The sequence below is a fragment of the Patagioenas fasciata genome, chromosome 11 (genome assembly GCF_037038585.1).
Source record: "Patagioenas fasciata isolate bPatFas1 chromosome 11, bPatFas1.hap1, whole genome shotgun sequence".
NCBI lineage: Eukaryota > Metazoa > Chordata > Aves > Columbiformes > Columbidae > Patagioenas > Patagioenas fasciata.
Window position 1 is genome coordinate 3,750,328 of NC_092530.1, and position 22,023 is coordinate 3,772,350.

At 50.6% G+C, this 22,023-nt stretch overlaps 1 protein-coding gene across 1 annotated transcript; it reads left to right on the forward strand.

Moving 5' to 3' along the window:
- Positions 1 to 787: 787 nt before the first annotated feature.
- Positions 788 to 21,670, forward strand: LOC139828874 (olfactory receptor 14A16-like). The gene is made up of 2 exons (XM_071813650.1): positions 788 to 838; positions 20,732 to 21,670. Exons 1-2 carry the CDS (start codon positions 788 to 790, stop codon positions 21,668 to 21,670), a joined length of 990 nt encoding a protein of 329 aa, XP_071669751.1.
- The last annotated feature ends 353 nt before the right edge of the window (positions 21,671 to 22,023 follow it).

Below are 22,023 nucleotides of genomic sequence, written 5' to 3' on the forward strand. Positions count from 1 at the left end.
TGACTCCACAATCTCACTGGGCAGTCTGTTCCATTGCTACAAAACCCTTTCCCTGAATAATTTATTCCTAATATCCAATCTAAACCTCTCCATGTGCAACTTGAGGCCATTTCCTCTTGTCTTATCACTTGCTACTTAGGAGAAGAGAACAACACCCACCATGATAAAACCTCCTTTCAGGCAGTTGTAGACAGTGACAAAGTCTCCCCTCAGCCTCCTTTTCTCCAGGCTGAACAGCCCCAGCTCCCTCAACCGCTCCTCATAAGACTGGAGCTCCAGACCCTTCACCAGCTTTGTCACCCTCCCCTGAACTCTTTCCAACAACTCAATGTCTTCCTTGTCATGAGGGGTCTAAAACTGACCCCAGGATTCGGGGTGCAGCCTCACCAGTGCTGAGTACAAAGGGATGATCACTTCTCTAGTTCTGCTGAAACTCGGATTGAATCAAGGCTTGAACACCTTGGTATGACCCAGTTGGTGACAGGTTGGACTGCAGACTCCTGAGGTCCCTTCAACCTCAGTTCTCTTATGATCCCATTGTGATGTTGGGCTCTGTTTCTAACTGGAGCAGAGCAGACGATGATGGGGCAGGATCCACCTGTGCTGTAGGTGACCATCTAAACCAACATCTCAGCCAGTGACCCAGCCAACACCTCAGTGTGACTCGCTCTGGGCAAAGTGTGAGGAGTCTTGGGCAGGGAAGGTTTAGATGGCATGGGGCGCTATGCAGGACACAAAATGATCTTGGCTTCATGCCTGCAGGCCCATCAGATGTCAGTTATTGTCAATGAAAATTAAAATAAGAAGAACTGAAGACAAAGATCCAAAGCAGAGGAAGGTGTCAACACACTTTTATTTATTTTTCTTTCTTTTTTTTTTTTTTTTTTCCTTTTGCGGGGTTTATTTGTTTGAATAGGAAAGAGTTTCCTAGAACTGGGCATGGATTTAGGACACAAATGTCTTCAGCCCCAGGGACACAAACACCTGGAGCCAGTGTGGATGCTCTGGGAACCCCTGCCCAGGCTCCACCTGCATTGCAAGGTGCTCTGGTTTCCCAGGTCCTGTGCGATAGATGCCAATCCCAGACCAGCACCTCAAGTGCACTGGGGCCTCTAAAATGGCACTGGCTGTTTATGGTGAGACAGCTGATGACTGATGTCTGCCTGGAAAGGTGCACTTTTGCGTTGTTGTTTCGTTTGTGGTTTGTTTTGTTGTTGTTGCCGTTTGGTTTTGGTTGTTGTTATAGTTTAATTGGTTTGGGGTTTTCTTTGCTTTGGTTTTGAGTTTGTTTGTTTTTTTTTTTTTTTTCCTTTTGTTTGGTTTGTTTGTTTAATCGGAGATTTTTCTGTAGTTCTTTTTTAACTTACTAAAATTTAAAAGAATAAAGCCAAAAAGTGAATTATGGGGAAGAAGTGTACTAACGATTGGAGAAGAAATATTGGTCTTCCCCTGTACTTATATTACCAACACTCTATTATTTCATCTCCCTCGTCATTCAGGATTTTCCACCTCTCCTGATTGCCCTTCCCAGTGCTCTCAGGTTTCTCCTCCACTTGCTTTTTGGTCATTCAGTTCCTCTCAACTGTCTGGTTCCTGGTTTGAGCTTCAGGGAGTTACAAACTTACCTTGTTCTTCAGAGCTCTAATTAACATGGCACTCAACACGTTCATTGTGTTTATTTCTATCCTTTCCTATCTCTGTCTAAACCAGTTCTGTGTGGATGTCCCTTGTGGATGGTGGACCTCATCAGATCCAGCTTACACACACAGCTGAGGAAAGTGTTTTACTGTTTGTTAAACTGTACAGTGTTTGCACAGGAGAGCAGGTGGAGCTGGTGCACAGGAGCTGCAGCATCTCCTGCAGAGCTCAGTGGAAAAGTCTGATGTGAGGAAAAGTGATGCAGTCTCTGGTGGTCAATGAGGGAACCGGTAGACTGGGGGTGGGGGTGAGGAGCGAGGTTGTCCATACAGTGTCCAGCCTCAAGGGACTGTTCTCCTGCCTGTCCAGATGTCTTCAGGAGACCCCCTGGATCAATGTCCAGTGTAGAATGCTGCTGTCACTTCCTTTATATACTGAAAAATGACAGAAAACACCCTTGAAAGAAAAAACCCTCCTTTATGAGATCTTCTTTGAAATCTTCATCAGCAAGTGTCCCATTGAAACCTCCCCAGTTAGTTCTACAAGTCTGGAAGATTTGAAGAAAATGAGAGAAAGAAACATGGCTCGCTAGGGCTTTCTGTGTTTTAATGAGCCCCATCGCATATTTGGTGCTGAGTCCATGAACCTCAGATACCAAGCACAGACTGAAGAATCTTCTCAAGAAGTCCAAGTCAGAAGCAAACTCCAGAGTACCTTGAAGCATTAATGGGCCCCACTGAGGGTTGTTACTGACAAAGCCTCCCAGGGACTCGTTAGAGCAGATAATTGGAGGCAGTGATTGCATCAGGCAAAGGCAAAGTGCAGCAGCTCTGATGCTGAGAAAACCCTTGGTTTGTTTGATGAAGGACAATGGCCAAGCCTTGAGCCCCTGCCCCTAGGAAGGGAGATCCTGTCCGTCACGTGTGGCTCAGGGCTCCTCCTGGGGATGTGGGGAGTGCGATGCCCAGTGCAGGACAATGGTGTGACACTCCATGGGGGTGCAAGGAGGCAATGGGGTGCCATGGCCATGTGGGTTCCCGGTGAATACTTTCTGCAGTGCAAGTCCTGACACAGGGTCCCAGACTTGCTTTCCATGCCACCCTTCATGAGGAATGATGCACTAAGAGCTGGCAAGTGGGGGACACCAGTCCTTCTCCAGCTACTTCCCAGGCCTGGTGAAGCAGCAGGACAGCAAGGACTTCTGGCCCTGTACCCTCAACTCTGGGTGTTATCTTGGGGCAGCTGAACACCAGCATTTTTCTCTCCAGGGCAATTTCCAGCCCAGGTCAGCTCCGGTCTGATCTCCCCCATCCCTCCTCTGATCTGCTCTGGTGCTCCTGGCCCCTTCCCTGTGCCCCCCACAGGACCCCAACCTGGCACTGATGCTCTGCAGAGCAGGTTGGCTACAGAACCATGGGGTGACTGCACGCTGGTTGTGCTGCTCAGTGAGGGACACAGATGCAACTGGATGGGCTGCAATGTCACTGAGCTCATTCCCCGGGGTCTAAAGCTCTAGAATGGGCTCAGAGCATTTCTTGTGACTCCCTGGGGTTTCCACTCATTTTGGTTCAGCAATCCCTTCCTTGTCCTTCAGGTGCCTAGAGATCGGTACAGGAAGATGCGGACTATCCCCTTCCCAGGGATGGTGGTAGGCTGACCAGCCCGTAATTCTTCAGATTTTCCTTCCTGCCCTTCTTGAAGGTGGGTTTGACATCGTCCTTTCCCAAGGTCATAAGAACTTCTCTGATTCTGCAGTCACTTTTGAAAGCACAATCCAGAATCATGGACAAGGGTGATGTAGCAGACAGGAGCACTTGAAATGAGCCTGTCCCAGCAGCTGAGATGAATCTCACTGGGCCACTGGGGATTGTTCCTGGAGTCACACACAGAAATGCCAGGGTTACATCAGAGCCAGTCTCAGGAATTCTTATGCACCCAGGGATGCTCAGAGACAGAGTCTGTCCCTTTTACACACACAAGCAGGAGTCACAGTGTCCCTCTGGGCTCCTGTTGCCACTCCAAAGGGACGGGAGACACCTCAGCCCTGTGGTGTGTCACCCTGCTCTGCACTGAGCTGAGATGTCCCACGTCATGAGGAATGGACACGGGGACCTCAGTTCAAGGAAGAAGAGCCCAGTGGGTGGTTTCTCATGGGATGTTACTCCCAACGTTAAGTGACCTTGAGACACTGTCCCACAGGCCTTGGATGGAACCCCCAGGAATAGCTGATGTTGTTTGTGCTCACTTAGGTTCATGTCACCTCTTGTACATGATGTGCGTGCTCACGTCTCATCTGTACAATGCAGCATGGATTTCTGACCTACTCATTTAGTGTCTCTCCATGGAGGGACAAAGAACTTCTATGAACTGTTGTTTGAGACCAGTGCTGAATATGGTGGTTGTGAGGGGTCAGTCCATGACGATGCCCTGGGGCAACTTCTGTGGGGTGTCCAGTGCATAGGGGCACAGCACAGCCCCTGCTCTGCTGGTCCTGCAGGTCTCTGGCAGGAGGCCTGGCTGTGAGAGGACACTGCTGAGTGCCAGCCCTGCACACATACACTGTTCAGCTGTACAACGGTGTTTTCATCTGTGGCCACTTTTGTAGGAATATGCTTGAGAAAAAAATTTGCAAGAAGATATAAAACATTGTGCACTGCCCTGAGGAGAGCACCTTTCTATCTGGGAAGGCTGTTGTGAGCCCAGCTCTGTCACAACAGTACCCATTGCCTGTCCCTGCCTGCGCTCACAGCACTGACACACAGCAGGACGGGGACCAAGCTGCCAGAGCACTCAGGTCTTGCACCAACACAAGGGATGAGAAGGAGAGTGGGGGAGTGGAACCAGAACAGCTCTGGAAGACCAAGTGCTGGTGCTCCCTGGCAGTGCTGCCATGCTGGACATTTTTCACCCTTCTCCCACACATAGTAATTGTCCCTGCAGCTCCAGAAAAGCCTTCGAGGAAGAAGCTCAGAGGAAAACATCACTGCAGAGCCCTTTATTTCATTTAAATACACAGAGAGGATGGCTTCATATTTATGCAGCTAGCCGGTTGAAAACGAAAAGCAGACAGTGAATTAGAAAGGGGATGACAAAAATAAAAGGATTTATTAAAGAATAACCACCACCACCACACACACACACAAGTCTGGGCCTCTAATACGTTACATTAAAACTGTTATCCATTAAAGAGAAGATGATGAACTCTTTATTAGTTTTGAAATGCATCCCGCCATTAGTTTCCTCAGGGCATCCTTGAGCTTCGTGTTCCTCATGCTGTAAATGAGGGGGTTCAATGTTGGAGGTATCAGCGAGTATAGAACAGACACCAGCAGGTCCAAGGATGGGGAGGAGATGGAGGGGGGTTTCAGGCAGGCAAAAAAAGAGGTGCTGGCAAACAGAGAGACCACAGCCAGGTGAGGGAGGCAGGTGGAAAAGGCTTTGTGCTGTCCCTGCTCAGAGGGGATCCCCAGCACAGCCCTGAAGATCTGCACATAGGACACCATGATAGAACACAAAACAGCCAAATGCTAAACAGATACTGACCACCATAAGCCCCAGTTCCCTGAGGTAGGATTGTGAGCAGGAGAGCTTGAGGATCTGGGGGATTTCACAGAAGAACTGGTCCAGGACATTGCCCTTGCACAGGGGCAGTGAAAATGTACTGGCCGTGTGCAGCAGAGCATTGAGAAACCCAGTGGCCCAGGCAGTTGCTGCCATGTGGACACAAGCTCTGCTGCCCAGGAGGGTCCCGTAGTGCAGGGGTTTGCAGATGGCAACGTAGGGGTCGTAGGACATGACGGTGAGAAGAGAATACTCTGCTGTAGCACAGCTGGCAGAATGTCTCACACCCTCACTGAGGAGGGCAGGGGGTTGGGAGATGGGACCACGTTTCAGTTTCCAGATCCCAGCACAGAGCCCAAACCACCCTGCCCTTGAACTCTGGCATCCCATTTCCTGAGATGCAAAGCTGGTGGGCTTTCTGTGCATAATCATGTTAAAAGGCATCAATAATCCTTCAAGTGTTTGTGTAATTTGTCTAAGAATGTCAGTTTTTAAAGAATAAATAATAAATTTTTAGCATGCTTATATTTAACTATCTGTAAAATAGCACTCTGCATCTGTGGCAGCCTTTCTGGCAATAACAAGTAAATAGGTATTTGAACTATAAGGCTTCATACCCCAGCCACAAGCACACACCTAAGTGGTTCAGAGTAAGGGTGGTCTGGCAAACGTCACCTTTGTGTCCCCAGGTGCATGGACACTGCCCATGTGCCTCTGCAGAGAGTGGCAGGAGCTGGATCCCCTTCTCGGGACAGACTCCTTCCAGGAGAGACACAGACACAGGGGGAACTCATCAGGTCTTTACTGCATTTCACTCAGCATCAGTTTTGACACATTGGGTGCTGTCCTGTGACTGCCCTTTCTGCACCAATGATCATACAAAGACAACCATTTAGTAAGACATGGTCAAAAAGGGGCTGTTATGGACAAGAAAGCTCACCGTGAACTCTGGAGAAAACGAGGAAGTTTATAATAAGCACCAGGAAAACCAAGGAGCTCGAGGCCTCTTCTGAAGAGCGGGAGGCCCTGAGCAGCCGTGATTGGCCATGTGTAGGTGTGGGAGAGGGTCAGGGCATGTCAGGGAGAAGCAATGAGATGGCTGATGGCTTCAGTGAATCCTTCCAGCCATGTCTGAGCCCAGAAATGGAAAGCAGTCAATGTCTGCAGGTGGAGGAGGAGGAGGAGGAAGATTTTCCTGGCAATATGGAAGGAAGAAAGGCCTCTCTTGGGCTAATCATGTATGGCAGTGTCATTTGCATGCTGTGGGCATGGCTCTGCCTGGAGGATGGGGAATGGCTGCTGCTGGGGTGTTTGTGCTCAGTCATGGCCCATGAGCTGACCCTGCTCTGCTCCTCTCTTACACTGCCCACACTTCGATGGTCCTCAGGAATCTTCCATGAACCTGGTGGATGCATGGACCTCCTGGAGTGATGGGTATGGATCCAAATAGAGGATTCAAGGAAGTTCGGGACTGGGACCTTGAGGTGATTGGTCACCATCGCCAGGTGTATGAAAGAAGGTGGATGAGTTGTGAGGAACTCACAGGCATTTGCTGCTCCACAGAAAACCAGAGCCTTGCAATTAAAGCAACAGCATTTGACAAAAAATCCACCCCCAAAACACAAAACACTGACACTGACCACAGGAAAAGCCTTGAAAAACATTGGACAAAAATCTACCAGGTCCCAGGGGTCAGGGCTCACCCATTGTGATGATGAACAAGCATCAAGGGCTCACATGGCATCAGAGCCACCTCCACATGGCCCTCACCACCTGTAACCAGTGTCTCCAAGTGTTTCCTTCACCAGCCTCCAGGGACAGGGACCTGCACTGGTTGTTTCCTTCACAGCTGTGTCAGTGATGACCCTTCATGGGGTCCCAAACACCCTCAGAAACTTGGGGTTTGCTTCTGCCTTTCACTTCATTAGGGGTTTGTTCATTGTTTCAGTAGCTGCAGTTCAGGATCATGGCAGCAGAGGGCTCCTTAACATTGAAAATGCTCTTACAAGCCTCTGGAGCATTGATCTGGAGCATTTACAGATGAGGACAAAACAATATGTCTGTAAAGTCGGTACCTGATGCACCAGTTGAGGCAGGAGACAGGCCAGGACAACTCAAGAGGAGTCGCACTCCTCTGGACCAAGAGGTGGTTGTACCTGGGCATTTCAGGTGCTGTGCACAGTGATACTTGTGTTCAGGGAGCTGGTCAAGTGACCCATCTCCTGTTCTGTAATGGTGTCTGAGTTTGCTCAGGTCACCCCGACATGAACCCCATCCACTGCTGGGTGTTCTCCAGACTCCTGCCTTCAGGAACAAAGTTCCAGGACACCTTGCTGGTGAAGATGGAGGCAAAGAAGCCATGGAAAACCTCAGTCCTGTCTGATTCTACTCATATGAAATTCAGCAGCAGGCCCATGTTCTCCCTGTCTATTCTTTTTTTTCGTAAGGAAGCAGTGTCAGCTCATCTTGCTGCCCTCAGCCTCCCCTTTAGGTATCTAGTCCAGGGCAGTTTTGGAATCATCCCCACATCCATGGCCAAGGTTTCTGAATTCCTGCTTTGCAGCTTCCCCTGATTCCACCTCCTGTGTCCTGCCTTTGTCTGCTGGTCTTCCTCCCTCCTCTCTGGTGCTCAGGACCCCACTACTTCCTGGTCACGACAGCCAAGGTGGACACTGATGTTCACATCCCTCACCAGCTCTTCCTTCCTTGTCAGTACCAGATCCAGGTGAGCATCACCCTTGTTGCCCACCAGGCAGGCATGTTAATACGTTGGCCCAAGATCCTTTGAACTGTTGGCACCTGAAGCTTTGCGTGGCCAGTGAATATCAGGCAACTACAGTTCCTCATAGGAACCTTCTTATTGACTGGAGACATTCTAAGCTTACTGACAGAAGATCTTTTCCGTTTTTTCTTCATGATAAAGTAGTTTGTAACATCTAATGGATTTACGTGGTAAAGTCTTGGAAATGGGGGTGAGTGTGGATGTGCTACAGTTGTCACCTCTCTGAGAAGACAACAGGTGTTCGACTGACATCAGACAGAACCCATTTCAGCTGACTCCAAGATGGACCCACGCCTTGCCACCTCTGAGCCACTCAGTGATGCTGGCAGCACCTCTGGGATATTGTATTTGTGAAAGGGAAAAAACGCTGCACAACAGCAGGTGGGAGAGAGGAGGGAGGAGATGTGAGAGAAAAGCACTGCAGACACCAAGGTCATATCCCATAGGACCCAAGCAGGTCCCCCAGCAGGCCAAAGCTTGCTCTCCTGAAATCCTGCTCTTGGCCTTGTTATCATCTCCCAGGAGCCTCAGCTCCACTTTCCCATCCCTGACTGTTCCGTTCTGACCAACTCTTTGTGGTTTGTAAGTGTGAAGTCCCACAGGGCACCTCACCCCACTGACTCCTCAGTCACCCGTGTCAGGAAGATGTTGTCAATGAGCTCCAACCCCTCCTGGATGGCTGGTACCTTGCAGATACTGGGATATCTCAGACCTGCCACGGGTACAGGGTCCTGGAAACATGAGGCTTCTTTCATTTGTCTGAAGGAGACTTCATCTAATTCCTCTTCCTCATCAGTGAGTCTGTACCTGATGTTCAGTGACCACAACATTTCCCATGTTGTTCTGCCCTCTCATGCTGACTCCTCAGCTCTCAGCTCACATTGTCTGTCCACAGGCAGAGCTCCACATATTCCTGCTGCTCTCTGACATAAAGGACACATTCCCCTTGGAATCCAAACATAACATTATGAGTAGCAGACTCCCAAGACCCCATATTTCTCTAGGAGGTTGTATTTGTAGTGTTCTCTAACTCCTCACACCGTTATTTTGGGAAAGACACAATCATCAGGATAAACCATCTGCATACAAATATTAACAGCTGAACAAATGGAGCTTCAGTCCAGGGAGGGTCCAGACGTTTAGGAAATTTGGGGTTCCACCATAAGGAATCTCCTAAGTTTTAAAAGGAGAACTGACCAGTTCTGTGTCAGGGTGGGACAATAACCGAATCCATCAGGACAGAGCAGGACCTGACACGCTGAGCAGTGACCCTGAGGAGAAGGGCCTGGGCACTCCAAGGTCCCCACACCAGCCCGTGGTGCACGCTCACCATGAACAAGGCAGCTGCACACGGGGCTGCATGAGGAGGAGTGTGGGGACCCAGACACCTGGAGTTCTCATCCCATTCGGTTCAGCACTGGTGTGACCCCACACACACGGGGGTGTGCCAGTGTGCGGCTTCCCAGTTTGGAGAAGCAGGGAGGAACTGGAGAGTGCAGGGCTCTGCCAAGGCAGGTTCAGCACCTTGTGCACATGGTGTGGGATGCTGAGGGACCTGGGCTGCTTTGGCCCAGCAGCGCTGGGGAGGCTGCAGCAGTGCAGGAGTAGCCTGAGAGTGCTTGAAGGGTGGTTTCAGAGATTGTGGAGGTTTTCTGCTTAGTGGGAAAGAGCATGAGAAAGAAATAATGGCCCAAAGTGCAGCTGGGAAGGTCCAGGCTGGAGATGAGCAGCAAGGAATGTGACTGGAAGGGCAGTGCTGTGGTGGAGCAGGTCAGCAGAGGGAGTCTGCATCAGCCCAAGGCTTTGTGCTTCAAGGGACAGCTGGGGAGGATGCAGAGATCTCAGCAAAGGAAGGAAGATGCTCAGACAAGAGCAAGGTGGGGCAGCAGGGGGGATGTCTGCAGCCTGCAGGGAAAGAGGTGCAGGGGATGCCACAGCACAGGACAGGCTGTGGTGGAGGTGATCAAGGGATGTAAAGAGGCTGAAAGCCCCCACCAGACATGAGCTCCTTCTCCCCTTGGCTATGGCTGTTGTCTCCAACTCTGATGCCTGTGAGGAGACACCTTGTCCTTCCAGCACAGGGGCCTCACGGCCTCCTTGTCCCCAGCCAGGAACCTGGGAGGTGTGGGACCATAGTCCTGCCCTTGGCCTTGCACAGCCCCACATCACACTGTCCAGGAAGGGCCCTGGGCAACGTGGGAGGGACAGGATCTGCCTTTCCAGGGCTGGAGGTCAGGGCTTGGTCCTTTGGTTAATGAAACACATTCAGGTTTACTCAGCATCAGAGCCACCTTTCACTTGTTTACCCTTTGTTCTCCTTCAAGTTTTCTGTCCAATCTGGCCCTGGGGATGGTTTCTCAGTTGTGTCCCTCAGTGGGATTCATTAACATCACAAGAAACTTTGACGTTTGGATATTGGTTTGACTTCTTCAACTTGCTCTCAGGGTCTGAGGTCCATGGACTCAGCACCAAACCCACCAGAGGGGTCATTAAAGCACCTTGGGCTGCTCCTGTGCTGCTGAGCTGGGCTGGGCTCCTGGGACAGAGGGAGCTCCTGGCAAGCGGCAGCGCTGCAGAGAGACAGCTCTGCCCAGGAGCAGCTCCTCTGCACACGCAGCAGGGCTGAGGGCTCTACCTGGGGACCTCAGGGAGACGAGCAAGGCAGAGAGAGATTAAAGGTGGTCAGGACTGGGAGGATGACTGAGAGCTCACTGGAGGAGAAACCTTTGCAGCCCTTGCCATGGTAAGTCTCTGGGTGCAGGGCAATGCATCTGTAGCTCCTGGAGGCATCTCCTAAAACTGGCTCAGCCACAGCTGGTGGGATCTGTCAGGGCAGGGATCTCTTTCAGCAGCTTTGAAAATCTGAGAAGCAAGTTTTGCATCCAGGGGTGCCCAGGGCTGTCCTGCAGAGCAGGGTCCCTGCACCCCAGGGCTGTGCCGGGGCAGGGACTCTGCCGCCTGCCTGGGTCAGCGCTCAGCCTGCCCGGGGAGATCCCATGGCAGCAGCTGTGTGAGTCAGGGCTGCTCAGAGCTCCAGACCATCCCCACAGACATGGCAGAGAGTCCTTCTGAACAACAACATCAAGACAGCAACAGCGGCAAGGGAAGGAGTCTGTGCTTTCAGTTTTTCACTCTTGGTTGTCTGGCTGTGCAGTGGGAGATGGGGATTTATTTCTCTCCTTGGAGAAGACACTGAGACCCCAGTTCTCGTTAGGACTTGTCTGAGCTGCTCCTGAGCCCCTGCACACACAGAGCTGCCCCTGGGCAGTGCCAGTAGGTGTGAGCAGGACAGAGCTGAGCACACAGCGGGTGGGACGGGGTCTGTGACACTGACAGGGAGCAGACCCAGGGACAGAGACACAGCTGCAGGAGCACAGACATGGACAGGGAGAGGGAGATGGACCAGAAATGCTGGGGAGGTGGGATTTGGGACCCCCCTATGCCATCCCCTGCAGTGCAGAGACATTTCCCAGTGCAACCCCTGGTCTCCTCTCCTCCCCAGCAGAGCTTCTGCCCCAAAGCCATGGGGTCCAGGTCACGAATCTCCACCTCAGCAGCTGCTCCTCCAGGTGAAGGGTTCCTGGAACATGGTACACAAAAAAGGTGCTAAAAGTACTTGCTCTACAGTGTCATTATGTGAGTGTCAGCAGCAGAGCCGGGTAAGGAGAAGGTTCCACAGCATGCCCGTCTGCCTTTCTGTTATTGCTTTAATTTTCGGGAACACTTCAGTGTCCTTCCCCGTTTCTCCACCTCTCCCTGGTGCTCTTGCTGTATGGGACTGGCGTGGGAGTGTGGTTCCATTCTTGTTCTGACACCAACACTGGGGGTCTTGCCCCAGAGATGATTCATGGAAACCAGGTACCTAAGCTGTATTTTAAGTTGTGATGAAACATGTTTCTCATTTTGTAGAAACAAAATAAACTGACATATCCCTCTTTCAGGGAGGAGGTTTTAATGAGAAACAGCATGTTTATTTTGCTCAGAGAAGTCTCCCCTAATTTGTCACTGTCTTTTTCTCCTATGGCAGGTCCCCATGTTCACAGACAGCAAATGTCCAACAGAAGCTCCGTCACCCAGTTCCTCCTCCTGGCATTCACAGACACACGGGAGCTGCAGCTCTTGCACTTCTGGCTCTTCCTGGGCATCTACCTGGCTGCCCTCCTGGGCAACGGCCTCATCATCATCACCATAGCCTGGGACCAGCACCTCCACACCCCCATGTACTTCTTCCTGCTCAACCTCTCCCTCCTTGACCTGGGCTCCATCTGCACCACTGTCCCCAAATCCATGGCCAACTCTCTGTGGGATACCAGGGTCATTTCCTATTCAGGGTGTGCTACACAACTCTTTCTGTTTGTCTTTTTAGCTTCAGCAGAATTTTGTCTTCTGACTATCATGTCCTACGACCGCTACGTTGCCATCTGCAAACCCCTGCACTACGGGACCCTCCTGGGCAGCAGAGCTTGTGTCCACATGGCAGCAGCTGCCTGGGCCACTGGGTTTCTCAATGCACACGGCCAATACATTTTCACTGCCCCTGTGCAAGGGCAATGCCCTGGGCCAGTTCTTCTGTGAGATCCCCCAGATCCTCAAGCTCTCCTGCTCACACTCCTACCTCAGGGAAATTGGGCTTCTTGCGGTTTGTATATTAGTAATATTGGGGTGTTTTCTGTTCATTGTGGTGTCCTATGTGCAGATCTTCAGAGCTGTGCTGAGGATCCCCTCTGAGCAGGGACAGCACAAAGCCTTTTCCACCTGCCTCCCTCACCTGGCCGTGGTCTCTCTGTTTATCAGCACTGGCATGTTTGCCTACCTGAAGCCCCCCTCCGTCTCTTCCCCATCCCTGGATCTGGTGGTGTCTGTTCTGTACTCAGTGGTGCCTGAAGCAGTGAATCCCCTCATCTACAGCATGAGGAACCAGGAACTCAAGGATGCCCTTAGGAAACTCATTTCCTAGAGTTTTTTGAAGCAATAAACTGGCCATCATCTTCTATATAGGAGTTTTAATGTAGCTAATTACAGGCCCAACCTGTCAACTGGATTGTCTGGTGTTGTTGGTTGTTTTCTTATTGTGATAATGTTGTCATTCCCTTTCTAATTCCATGTTGGCTTTTCTTTTATAACTGTTGGCTTTTTAAATGAGCAGCAGTGCTCTTCTTGTCTCTAAGCAGAATAAAGGGCTGTTTAGTGACTTGTTTTTCACTATATCTATCCTGCAAGGGCTTTTTAGAGCTGCAGAGATAGTTCCTGTGGGTGGGTGGAGGGGAAAAGAGCTCTCGCATGGGAGCACTGCCAGGGAGCACCAGTGCTTGGTCTTCCAGAGCTGTTCTGGTTCCACTCCCACACTCTCCTTCTCATCCCTTGTGTTGGTGCAAGGCCTGAGTGCTCTTGCAGCTTGGTCCCCGTCCTGCTTTGTGTCACTCCTGTCAGCACAGGCAGGGACAGGCAATGGGCACTTGTGTCACAGAACTGGCCTCAGTAACAGTACTTCCACAAGGAAAAGTGATCTTCTTTGGGCAGTGCATGATGGTTTCTATCTTCTTGCAATGTTTCTCTCAAGCTTATTCCTACAAAAGTGTCCCACAGATGAAACTCCATTGTACATCTGAACAGTGTGTGTGTGCAGGGCTGGCACACAGCAGTGTCCTCTCACAGCCAGGCCTCCTGCCAGAGACCTGCAGGACCAGCAGAGCAGGGTCTGGACTGTGCCCCTGTGCACTGGACACCCCTCAGAAGGTGCCTCTGGTCAATCACCATCGACTGACCCTTCACAACCACCATTTCAAGCACTGCCCTCTCACTCCAGCTCAGAGTTCTTTGCCCCTCCATGCAATTACACTGAATGAGTAGATCAGAGGTTCATGTTTGCCTTGTACAGATGAGATGTGAGCATGCACATCATGTACGTGAGTTGACATGAACTTGAGTCAGCAAAAACACCATCAGCTATTTCTTGTGGTTCCATGAAGACCTGTGTGACAGACAGTTTGGTGAGGTGACATCATGTTGGGACTAGCATCCCATAAGGAACCATCAGAAAGCAGCACTGGGATGTGTTTCCGTGAACGATTTTCCCAATCAGAACCTGCAAAGAACACTGTCCTTGCAGCGCAGACACTCTGGAGCCTGCACAATTAGTTAAGTCTTGTTTTAACATCTGCTTAAGACTGTTACATCAAGTGTCCTTTAGCTGAACTTTGCTCCCTATACGCTCCTTATAATACTAAAATACACATCTGTAGGATGGGAGCCCCAGGCTCAGCCTGGGACCCTTCCTCAACAACCAAGCATGGTGATAAAATGATTATGTAACCAACATACCAATGTGTAAAGATTTGGCTCTTTAGGACTGCTGGGAGGGTCTGAATGTAGGGATAAGATTTTGGATATAATAGATCTGGAGGCTGGTGAAGGAAAGAATTGGAGACACTGGCTACAGGTGGTGAGGGCCATGTGGAGGTGGCTCTGATGCCATGTCAGCTCCTGATGTTTGTTCATCACCAGAATGGCTGAGCCCTGACCCCTGGGACCTGGTAGATCTTTCTCAAATGTTTTTCAAGGCTTTGCCTATGGACAGTGTGTTTTGTATTTTGGGTGTGGGTTTAATGTGAACTGCTGTTGCTTTACCTGCAAGGCTCTGCTTTTCTGTGGAGTTGGAAATGCCTGTGAGTTCCTCACCACTCATCCAGCTTCTTTCATACACCTGGCAATGGTCACCAATCACCTCAATGTCCCAGTCCCAAACTTGCTTGAATCCTCTATTTGGATCCATACCCATCACTCCAGGAGTTTCATGCATCCACCAGGCTCATGGATGATTCCTGAGGACCATCCAAGTGTGGGCAGTGTAAGAGAGGAGCAGAGCAGGGTCAGCTCATGGGCCATGGCTGAGCACAAACACCCCAGCAGCAGCCATTCCCCATCTCCCAGGCACAGCCAAGCTCACAGCATGCAAATGTCACTGCCATACATGAGTAGCCCAAGAGAGGCCTTTCTTCCTTCCATATTCCCAGGAAGATCTTTCTCCCATTTCTCCTCCACCTGCAGACATCGACTGCTTTCCATTTCTGAGCTCAGACATGGCTGGAAGGGTTCACTGAAGCCATCAGCCATCTCATTGCTTCTCCCTGACATGCCCTGACCCTCTCCCACACCTACACATGGCCAATCACGGCTGCTCAGGGCCTCCCGCTCTTCAGAAGAGACCTTGAGCTTCTTGGTTCTTCCTGGTGCTTGTTATAAACTTCCTCGCTCTCTCCAGAGTTCATGGTGAGCTTTCTTGTCCATAACAGCTCCTTTATGACTGTGTCTTACTAAATGGTTGTCTTTGTATGATCATCTGTGCAGAAAGGGCAGTCACGTGACAGCACCCAATATCTCAAACTTGATGCTGAGTGAAATGCCGTAAAGACCTGATGAGTTCCCCCTGTGTCTGTGTCTCTCCTGGAAGGAGTCTGTCCCGAGAAGGGGATCCAGCTCCTGCCACTCTCTGCAGAGGCACATGAGCAGTGTCCATGCACCTGGGGACACAAAGGGTGACGTTTGCCAGACCACCCCTCATCTGAACCACTTAGATGTGTGCTTGTTGATGAGGTTTGAAGCCTTATATTGCCAATACCTGTTTAATTGTTATTGCGAGAGGGGCTTCCACAGATGCACGGTTCTATTTTACAGATATTTAAATATAAGCATATTAAACGGGTTTTTTTTGTTTAAAAACTGACATTCCTAGGCAAATTACACAAACACTTGAAGGATTATTGATGCTTTTTAACATGATTATCCACAGAAGGCCACCAGTTTTGCATCTCAGGAACTGGGATGCCAGAGTTCAAAGGCAGGATGGTTTGGGCTCTGTGCTGGGATCTGGAAACTGAAACGTGCTCCCATCTCCCAACCCCCTGCCCTCCTCAGTGAGGGTGTGAGACATTCTGCCAGCGAGGGCTGAACTCACAGTCATGACCAGTATCTTATGGCCAACTGCAGCCAATGGTGTCCTGCCAGCTCAGGACTGGAGCTTCCATTGCTGGAGGTATTTAGAAGAATTGGAGATGTGGCACTGAGGGATATGGTTTAGTGGTGATCTTGGCACTGTTTAATTTACAGTTGGACTCCATGTTCTTAAGGGTCTTTTCCAGCCTCAATGATTCTATGATTCTATGATTTGGGTTGGAACCATTTCAATTCCATCACCTCCAGCTTCCCTCAGAGGCTGCTGTTGTGTGGCACAACTGCCCTGGATCTCCAGGCAGGTTGGGCATTGGTTTGGTGCCTGCATTGGCAGTTTTCCCCTTCCTGGGGTAAAAGGCTATTGAGGAGAGACAGTTGTAGAGATTTGGGTCACCAGGCTTTGGAGCAATCCTTTCAAAATCTGAGCAGGCTGGGCTTTGGTACAAAGGCACAAAGGACGCCAGAATCTTTATGTGGTGTGCACTGACACACACTGTCACCTGCATTTCCAGTCTCTGCAGTCCCAGCTGTGCAGCAGAGTCTGGAGTTCTGAGCTCCCTTCACCTGCCCTGTGTGACACCTGTAAAATGGAACTACCCATGTCAAATGGCTGGTTTTGATTCTCCTCACAGCCTAAAGCACCACGTGGGTCAGGAGACAAGTCACCCATCGAGGACTCATATGCTCTGCACTTACAGTTCAGGTGTTCCTGGGAATCTCAGCAGACATGTCATGCTGATATCTGAGTTCAAGGAGCTGGTCAAGAGCCTCGTGTCCATTTCTGTAATGGTGGCTTTGCTGTCTGGCTGATGTGCAGACTCTGTACATGGATGCTGACACCTCTTGAACAACCTGCCCTGAAAGGGTTAGCAATATGGGCAGTTCTTTCTGCAAGGGAATTAGGACAGCAAAAAAGACCCTGGGTTGGGGCAAAGGAAAAGCGATGCAAAAGTTGTGGTCAGGGCTGTTTAGGGCACTTGTAAAGCAGCCCTGCACCTCATGTGAATTATTCCTGTGGTCAGGGAGCACCTGAGAGCTTTGTCTAAACTGAAAACATGAAGGGGATGAAAGGACAGCATCATTCAGGCTGAATGTGATGACAGGAAATGTCTTGACCAACCTCCTGCTCAAAGCAGGGTCAGACCAGATTACTCAGGGCTTGATGCAAACACATCTTGGTCACTTTCTGGGACAGAGTGAGTGCGCACTCCTGGGAAACAGTTTCCAGTGCTTGACTGTCCTCAGGAATGGAGAGTTTCTCCCTTTATCTACTGTCCTTCTAAGCCCAACCATCCAGATTGCTTTATACCCATTTACTTGCACACTGACACAGACCAGAATATCCCACCTTGGACACAAGAATATTGTTGGGGATGATGCTGAATGCCTTGCTGACTTCCAGGTAACAGACCACCACTGCTCTGCCCACATCCAAACCCTGTCCTTTCCTCACAGAAAGCAAAGAGGATGGACAGACACAACCTGCCCTGGGTAAACCCCGTCACCTTCTCTTCCAGACACCCAGAAATGGGGTCCCAGTGAACATGTTCTGGGGCACAGCCCTTAGTTCCCCTACTCACCCATTGGCCATTTTGAAAAGTGCACACACTGTGTGAGAGCTGCCAGTGGTCAGGGAGTCCCCCCAGTCTCCATGAGCTTTCCAAGATGGTGGAGAGTGGCCTCAATGTGACATCGTCCTGCTGTCTCAGCTCCTGGGATGCTGCCCCTGCTGTCCCATAGACTGGAGAGGGTTGTGTTAGTTCCAGTGACCCTTGACTTGATCCCCATCCACTGCTCGTTGTTCTGCCTCCAGTCACAGAAAACTGGGAGACCTTGGTGGTGAAGAGGGAGGACAAGACACACTGAGAATATCACTTCTCTCCCTTCTTAAATTAATCAATGGCCACACAGGGTCTTTGTTTCTCTTTTAACTGTTCCTGCAGTAGTAACAGCTCATTGTGGGCCCTTGAATCGCCTTACAGGTCTGGACTGAGTTCTGGTCTGGACTGTTTCTGTGCTTGGAGGCTGCTGTCCTTGCAGACCAGATGAACTCACTTCTGCCACCCTGCCTGGCAGTTCATTCCATCTGTGTCACAGCTCTGTCTGCAGCACTGACAGCTCCAGCTCCCCAGTCAGGTCCCTGGCTGAGGACATTGCCTCACATCTGGGCTGAACCACGCGAGTTGTGGCACCAGCGCAGCTCTGACCTGCCACAAGAAACCTGGTACCAAGTGTCCAAGAGGCCATGAGTGCAAAGGCTTTGCTATAGAACACAGACATGAGATGGCCAAAGATTGATGAATGTCTCTCTGGACCTAGGAGTATAAAACCAGAATAAAATGCCTACATTCCTTCAACTGAAGATATTCCTCCCCCAGCCTGGAGAAATCAGATCCTTTGCTGTAACATTCCTGGTGTCCTGTCTAATGATGGGAAAAGAAAAGATGAATCTCATATCGATTTATTTTTTAAACTTAAAAATACAATGCTGGGAAGACGTGTTTCTGAAAAGGAGAGAGAATCAACATCACTGATTACTTCAACTTTGAAGTTGTGCCTCTGGAGCCCCAGGGACATGTGGAGGGAGCCCAGAGGGGACAGAGAAAGGGACATGATGGGCTGCTCCTGTGCTGCTGAGCTGGGCTGGGCTCCTGGGACAGAGGGAGCTCATGGGAGCGGCAGCGCTGCAGAGAGACAGCTCTGCCCAGGAGCAGCTCCTCTGCACAGCGAAGCAGGGCTGAGGGCTCTGCCTGGAGATGCTGATGGGAGAGCAGCCAGGCAGAGAGAGATTAAAGGCAATGTGGGGTGGTAGGTTGCTGAGGATTCAATGAGACAAATCTTCACAGTTCTAACATGGTAAGTGTCTGGCTGTAGGACAATGCAGCTGTATTTCCTGGAGGGAGACCCTAATGATGATACATCCCACAATTTACAGCATCTGTCATGTCTCTCTCACAGTATTTCTCATGTAGAGGAGAAGAACATGGTTCAGAGCAGGGCTTCCCTGCTGCACTGTCAGAGGGACAGGGCATGACAGCAGGTTCTGCTAAGGGAGCTCCCAGGGGCAGGGACTCTGCCGCCTGCCAGGGTCAGCGCTCAGCCTGCCCAGGGAGATCCCAACAACACTGAGGGGAGAAGCTGTCGCATGAAGGAGTAAATCCTATAAGGGCACGAAAGGTGCTTCTGCTGTGGAGAGGGTGCTGTGTGGGTCAGGGCTGCTCACAGCTCCAGATCACCACCAGCGTTTTTCCAAGGGGATGCCTCAAGGACAAGTTCAATGCCAGGATTACCAGACAGATAAGGAGCTTTCCTGAGCCTGTCTTTTCACTGTCCTATCCCAAGGGGTGGGAGGTGCAGGAAAGGATAAAATGAAAATGAGCTCTCATGCTTAAACAAGTCACTGAGACTCCTGAACTGCAACTCTGAGTGATCAGCACATCTGCCAGAAGGCTCATAACATCCCTTCACCACCCCTCTGCCTGTGCACAACACCTGCATCACCTTGGCTGGACCCGTCAGCCTTAGTCTGATCTGTCCTGTTTTCCAGCCTGCAAACAGGAAGATGCCCCCAGGCAGTGCCCTGTGAACAGGCAGGATCTGTAGGGCCAGGGGGAGGGCACAGAGGCTGGGATGGGGTCTGTGAGCACTGACAGGGAAGAGACATGGACAGGGAAACACCTCCCAGGGGGAGAATCTCCAGGCAGCAGGAAAATGATCAGAAATGAGAGGAAACTGAACCCGGAATTGTTATGGGAGGGAGAACAGAAAAAAGTCCCTGTGATCCCCTGCAATGCAGATCCCTCCTGTGAGCAGCCTCCTTCCCGCCTTTCCCACCCAGCAAAGCCTCTGCCCTCAGGGCCGGGGGCTCCAAGGCATGAAGCAGCTCCTGTGCAGCCAGAGCTCCAGTTCCTCTGCAGAGCACAGGGGCTGAGAGTAGCTGCCCGGCAATGTTGGTGTCTGGGAGGTGGCTGCACAGCTGGGGAAGGGTGATGCTGTCTGAGTGCCCGGCTGCCTCTGCCCTGGCCTCTCTCACACCCACCCTCACCGCATTGTCCTTCTTGCTCCCCTGCTCTGGGTCACTGCTCTTGTGATCTTGTTCTTGCTGTCAGGCTCTCTGGGGATGGCAGTTTCAGCTGCAGAGTCACAGCCTCATCTTGTGGGTCCTTTCCTGCAGGTGTGTCCATGGGAACACATGTCCCAGCTTTCCTCTGACCTGTGGGGCTGTGGGCAATGCAGTCTGTGGGGCAGGGTAATGAGGTGAGTCTCCCTGAATCAAATCACATTATTAGGACATTTTGCTATGTCTTTGAGGTTTCCTTCAAAGCTGTGAGCTCCACATCAGGATGCAAACCTGTGCTATATCACCTTAGTGTTGCCTAAGTAACACAGATAAACACATAGATGTTTTATCATTGAAAATGCTGTTTGGTTTGTGAAATGAGCCGTGTCTGTCTTGGACTAAACGTGGGGTGCTGAGGTCTTAGGAAAGGGTGAGATGTCATGGCTCCATATGGCAATGCTGAACCCCAGGACTATCCCCTGCCCCCCGTTACCATGACCCCCTGCTGCAGAGCAGGGCTGACTCCTTGGCAGCCAGCGGGCATAGGCCCTGCTCTTCACGGCACCTCCAGCCAGCACCACCCAGGGCTCAGACACAGAGCTGGAGGAAGGTCTGGAAAAGGAGAAGGGGTTGTGAAGGAGGGGAGGGTGTGTGAGAAATGGCTTTGATTTTTCTCAGAGAAGTCACTGATAACTTGTCACTGTCTTTTCCTCCTATGACAGGTTTCCCATGACCATCAGCAGCAAATGTCCAACAGCAGCTCCATCACCCAGTTCCTCCTCCTGCCGTTCGCAGACACACGGGAGCTGCAGCTCTTGCACTTCTGGCTCTTCCTGGGCATCTACCTGGCTGCCCTCCTGGGCAACGGCCTCATCATCACCACCATAGCCTGGGACCAGCACCTCCACACCCCCATGTACTTCTTCCTGCTCAACCTCTCCCTCCTCGACCTGGGCTGCATCTCCACCACTGTTCCCAAATCCATGGACAATTCCCTCTGGGACACCAGGGCCATCTCGTACTCAGGATGTGCTGCACAGCTCTTTTCATTTGCATTCTTAATAGTAGCAGAGTATTCTCTCCTCACGGTCATGTCCTGTGACCGCTATGTTGCCATCTGCAAACCCCTGCACTATGGGACCCTCCTGGGCAGCAGAGCTTGTGTCCACATGGCAGCAGCTGCCTGGGCCACTGGGTTTCTCAGTGCTCTGCTGCACACGGCCAATACATTTTCACTGCCACTGTGCAAGGGCAATGCCCTGGGCCAGTTCTTCTGTGAAATCCCCCAGATCCTCAAGCTCTCCTGCTCACAGTCCTACCTCAGGGAAGCTGGGCTTCTTGTGGTCAGTGCCTGTTTAGCATTTTCGTGCTTTGTTTTCGTTCTTTTCTCCTATGTGCAGATCTTGAGGGCCGTGCTGAGGATCCCCTCTGAGCAGGGACGACACAAAGCCTTTTCCACCTGCCTCCCTCACCTGGCCGTGGTCTCCCTGTATGTCAGCACTGGCATATTCACCTACCTGAAGCCCCCCTCTATCTCTTCCCCATCCCTGGATCTGGTGGTGTCTGTTCTGTACTCGGTGGTGCCTCCAGCAGTGAACCCCCTCATCTACAGCATGAGGAACCAGGAGATCAAGGATGCCCTGTGCAAACTGATGACTGATATTTTCCTGAAGCAATAGTCTTCTCCTCAGCTTCTGCATAGCAGTTATAAAACAATTTACTGCATTACATCTTCTTTTTTTTTGTGTGGTTTGTTTGTTTCTTTGTTTGTGGTTTGTTTTTCTTCTTTAATTTTTCCTTTTTTTTTTTTTTTTGTGATGGTGGTTTATTTTTAGTCACTAGAATATTGTCATCCCCTTTGTAATTCACTCTCTTATGTGCCTTTCTGTCTGAGTGGATTTTTAAATAAAGAGTTGTTTTTATGTGTTTAACCATAATAAAGACCACCACAAATATTTGGGAATATTTCCTGAAATCCTTACTCCAAGGTATTTTTGGAGCTGCAGGGACAGTTTGTGCATTTGTATGGAAG